The sequence below is a fragment of the Mizuhopecten yessoensis genome, unplaced genomic scaffold (genome assembly GCF_002113885.1).
Source record: "Mizuhopecten yessoensis strain PY_sf001 unplaced genomic scaffold, ASM211388v2 scaffold8383, whole genome shotgun sequence".
Taxonomy (NCBI): Eukaryota; Metazoa; Mollusca; class Bivalvia; order Pectinida; family Pectinidae; genus Mizuhopecten; species Mizuhopecten yessoensis.
In genome coordinates this window covers 48,380-53,754 of record NW_018407520.1, presented here as the reverse complement: position 1 = coordinate 53,754, position 5,375 = coordinate 48,380, and the positions used below count along the sequence as shown (strand labels likewise).

General features: G+C 39.9%; 1 protein-coding gene across 1 annotated transcript in view; it reads right to left on the bottom strand.

Annotated features, from left to right (window-relative positions):
- Positions 1–416, bottom strand: part of LOC110455805 (uncharacterized mitochondrial protein AtMg00860-like) — an 899-nt gene extending 483 nt beyond the window's left edge. Inside the window, exon 1 of the mRNA XM_021506186.1 lies at positions 26–416. Coding sequence (XP_021361861.1) covers positions 26–416 — 391 coding nt within the window. The remainder of the gene's footprint in view (positions 1–25) is intronic.
- Positions 417–5,375: the final 4,959 nt, after the last annotated feature.

Sequence of the window (5,375 nt, the reverse complement as noted above, 5' to 3'; positions counted from 1 at the left end):
CGCTCCCTCTGTAACAACTTCCTACTCGCGTACGCAACAGGTAACTTCAAACCCTCCTCAATCTGCAGTAGTACCGCCCCTAATCCGGTATCAGATGCATCTGTCCTGAGGATGAAATCCTCATTAAGATCAGGAAGTTTTAGAATAGGTCTTGCTGTCAATGCCCTCTTCAAAGGTTCAAATGCCTTCTCCTGACTATCACCCCATTCCAATCTATTTGGGAACCCCTTCTTGTTCAACTCCGTTAAAGGTACTGCAATAGATGCAAAGTTTGCGATGAACTTCCGGTAAAACCCAGCTAAACCAAGGAATGATCTCAACTGTGTCTTTGTCTCAGGTCTCAGCGCTTGTTCAATTGCACTTATCTTCTCAGGTTGTGGTTCCAATCTCTGGTCACCGACAACATGCCCAGACATTCCAGTGATCGATATCCTATGAAACACTTTGTTGGTCGTGTTGACAATCCCGCCTTTCGTAGTCTCCGGAACAGACCTCTAAGAACATACATGTGATCTTCAAAGGAATGCGTGTAGATCAAAATGTCAACTACAAAACTATCGACATTTCGCAACCCATCTAGAACTTTCCTCATCAGTCTGCAAAATGTCGCTGGGGCGTTTACCAATATGCGATCGTGACATAAGGTAAATTCAGCATTAAGGGTAAATGCAACAACTGGTTAATCCGTTGCCAATATAATGTGACCGGGCAAAATACTGTAATTGGGGCCTCGGCATGGTGTCAGTGAGATAGCACTATATCGGCATCAAATATACCAACATGCCCAGTCTCCTACATACGGACAGGCAATCACGCATACACAATATACATGGAGGCACATCCTTAAATGACTTAAGCTGTTAATAGAATGTTAAACAAAATAAAACCAAAACTACTTAACCTTGTTTTCTTATATATGCAAGTACATCGGGATGACAACATCCCGTATTTATAAGGTCGAGTATAGCACACAACTTAGAGGGAGCGGAAGAACATGCATATAACCTGCAGGGACATCACGACGACACAGAAACCGAAGAGTCTAGGGAGCTACCTAAGCAACCATGTGATTGACATTTCAGAAGGCAATCCTACTAACATCAACAATTCAGACAAGCCACAACAGGCAGGAAAACACGACTATCGCACGTGTTCGAGGGGTTGATGATGCAAAGTGTGTAGCAAGGTAAAGTTAAAGTGTTTCGGACCATTAGAACTCTCAGAACGCACCGATTAAAGGCGAATAAAGGTGATAGGGTGTACAGGTAACTGGGATTGGGAAGGCCACCAGGTAAGAACTAATTGACTGTTTAACCAAGTAGAAATTATACTAAAGCGACATCACACAAGGTTTCGATACTATTAGATGTTACACGAGTGATACATAACTGATACCGGAAATAAGGAAGGAAACATGTATTTCCAAGTGAGCTAACTAAACGTAGATAACAACAACAGAAACATGTACTCCCAGGGAGCTAGCAAAACGTAGATAACAAATGAAACATGTACTCCCAAGGGAGCTAACAAAATGTAGATAACAATAACAGAAACATTTACTCCCAAGGGAGATAACAAAAGGTAGACTACAACACCAGAAACAAGTACTCCCAAGGGAGCTAACAAAACGTAGATTACATCAACAGAAACATGTACTCCCAAGGGAGATAACAAAACGTAGATTACAACAACAGAAACAAGCACTCCCAAGGGAGATAACAAAACGTAGATACCAACAACAGAAACATGTACTCCCAAGTGAGATAGCAATACGTAGATTACAACAACAGAAACATGTGCTCCTAAGGGAGCTAAAAAAGTGTAGATAACAACAACCGAAACATGTACTCCCAAGGGAGCGAACCAAAACGTAGATAGCAACAACAGAAACAAGAACTCCTAAGGGAGCTAACAAAACGTAGATAAAAACAACAGAAACAAGTTCTCCCAAGGGAGCTAACAAAACGTAGATAACAACAGAAACATGTACTCCCAAGGGAGCTAACAAAACGTAGATTAAAACAACAGAAACATGTACTCCCAAGGGAGATAACAAAACGTAGATAACAACAACAGAAACAAGTATTCCCAAGGGAGCTAACAAAACGTAGATAACAACAACAGAAACATGTACTCCCAAGGGAGCTAACAAAACGTAGATAACAGCAACGGAAACAAGTACTCCCAATGGAGCTAACAAAACGTAGATACATGCGACAACAACAGAAACATGTACTCCCAAGGGAGCTAACAAAACGTAGATAACAACAACAGATACATGTACTCCCAAGGAAGCTAACAAAACGTAGATAACAACAACAGAAACATGAACCCCCAAGGGAGCTAACAAAACGTAGATAACAACAACAGAAACATGTACTCCCAAGGGAGCTAATAAACGTAAATAACAACAACAGAAACAAGTACTCCCAAGGGAGCTAACAAAACGTAGATAACAACAACGGGAACATGTACTCCCAAGGGAGCTAACAAAACGTAAATAACAACAACAGAAACATGTACTCCCAAGGGAGCTCACAAAACGTAGATAACAACAACAGAAACAAGTACTCCCAAGGGAGCTAACAAAACGTAGATAACAACAACGGGAACATGTACTCCCAAGGGAGCTAACAAAACGTAAATAACAACAACAGAAACATGTACTCCCAAGGGAGCTAACAAAACGTATATACATATGTAACAACAACAGAAACATTTACTCCCAAGGGAGCTAACAAAACGTAGATAACAACAACATAAACAAGAGGCCCATGAGCCTTAATTGTCACCTGATATATTTATGCAGAGAGTTGATTTTGTTTTTAACATGAGCAGAAATATTATTCAAAGTGACAAAAAACAAAACCACCTTATATAATATCTAGCATCCAGATTTCAGACTAAAAAGTATTTGAAACTAGCACCTCTGATTCTAAACAAGGGAAATGAAGAAAGTTTAGCACACTGACTCCTTTGAGCCCCACCCTACAGCCCTTGGGGGTAGGGCTGGCTCAAACCTTTCAAAGTATCAAACTGCCAACTCAAGGTTATAATTCCAATCATGTTATTAACATGTAATATTCAAAGTATCCTTTGCCATTATAAACCATAATAAATTTTGCCCCTCCCCCAGGGGGTAAACGTGAGACCCTAGGGTCATAAACCTTAGGACCCTTCCATCTATGAAGAGTATTTGATTCTACCACATCTGGGTCTTGAGAAGATAATTTTTGAAATTTCAGTAAATTCGACCCTTTTTGGCCCCACATATCAGCCCCTGGGGGTCAGTCAGGGCTGATATGTGCTTATTATCAAACTGCTACCTAATACTGATAATGCTAACCCAAATTGAATTACTTCCAATGGAAATTAAACAAATGTTGGTCCAAAATGTGATTTACCGATATAAACTATAGTAAAGTGTACCCCCTCCCCAGGGGGGAAACATGAGACCCCAGGGTCAAGAAATTCACAATTTTGGGAAAGCACCTTAAGACCCTTCCATCTATGAAGAGTATTTGATTCTACCATATCTGGGTCTTGAGAAGAAGATTTTTTGAAATTTCAGTCAATTCAACACTTTTTTTGCACCACCCATCAGCCCCTGGGGGTCTGTCAGGGCTCATATGTGCATACTATCAAACTGCTACCTAATACTGATAATGCTAACCCAAATTGAATTACTTCCAATGGAAATTAAACAAATGTTGGTCCAAAATGTGATTTCCCTATATAAACTATAGTAAAGTTTACCCCCTCCCCAGGGGGAAACTTGAGACCCCAGGGTCAAGAAATTCACAATTTTGGTAAAGCACCTTAAGACCCTTCCATCTATGAAGAGTATTTGATTCTACCATATCTGGGTCTTGAGGAGAAGATTTTTGAAATTTTAGTCAATTTGACCCTTTTTGGCCCCGCCCCTCAGGCCCCTGGGAACTTGGGACTAAACCGGCAACTATTTTTGTTGACCTTTGTCCATGGAAGGTCCCTCAAAATTTCATTGAAATTGGTTCAGGAGTTTTGGAGAAGAAGTCGAAAAGGTAAATTGTTTACGGACGCACGACGGACGACGACGGACACAATGCGATCACAATAGGTCATTTGAGACTTTGTCTCAGGTGACCTAACGAGAACTCCCAATGGAGCTAACAAAACGTAGTTACATGTGACAACAACAGAAACATGTTCTCCCAAGGGAGCTAACAAAACGTAGATAACAACAACAGAAACATGTACATCCAAGGGAGCTAACAAAACGTAGATTACAACAACAGAAACAAGTACTCCCAAGGGAGCTAACAAAACGTAGATGACAACAGAAACATGTACTCCCAAGAGAGCTAACAAAACGTAGATAACAACAGAAACATGTACTCCCAAGAGAGCTAACAAAATGTAGATAACAACAACAGAAACATGTACTCCCAAGGGAGCTAACAAAATGTACATAACAACAACAGAAACAAGAATTCCTAAGGGAGCTAACAAAACGTAGATAACAACAACAGAAACATGTACTCCCAAGGGAGCTAACAAAACGTAGATAACAACAGAAACATGTACTTCCAAGGGAGATAACAAAACGTAGATAACAACAACAGAAACAAGTACTCCAAAGGTAGCTAACAAAACGTAGATAACAACAACAGAAGCATGTACTCCCAAGGGAGCTAACAAAACGTAAAAAAACAACAACGGAAACAAGTACTCCCAAGGGAGCTAACAAAATGTACATAACAACAACAGAAACAAGAACTCCTAAGGGAGCTAACAAAACGTAGATAACAACAACAGAAACATGTACTCCCAAGGGAGTTAACAAAACGTAGATAACAACAGAAACATGTACTCCCAAGGGAGATAACAAAACGTAGATAACAACAACAGAAACATGTACTCCCAAGGGAGCTAACAAAACGTAGATAACAACAATAGAAACATGTACTCCCAAGGGAGCTAACAAAACGTAGATAACAAGAGGCCCAAGAGGGCCTGAATCGCTCACCTGAATATTTAAGCAGTCATAGCAAAATATTCTCATTAAATATTATATTGCACTATAAATATTTCCCTCGCAAACTTTGTTGGCTCCATCTGTTGAAACTACCAGCAAAATATTATTATAAGATTCTATGCTTTTTGATTCTTCTTCAGAAGTTGCTTGACATATTTTTCCCTGTGATCTTGTAAGTAGGTCAATGTCATTTTCCTTCTCAAATTGGTTAGCTCTATTCCAAAAAGCTACCAGCCAAATCTTATGAATCCATTCCTTTTAGTTCTCAAGAACAAATCCATTAAAATGTTGTTGACCTCTGTGACCTCTAAAGTAGGTTGAGGTCATTTTCATTTGCAAACTTTGGTGAGCTCTATCC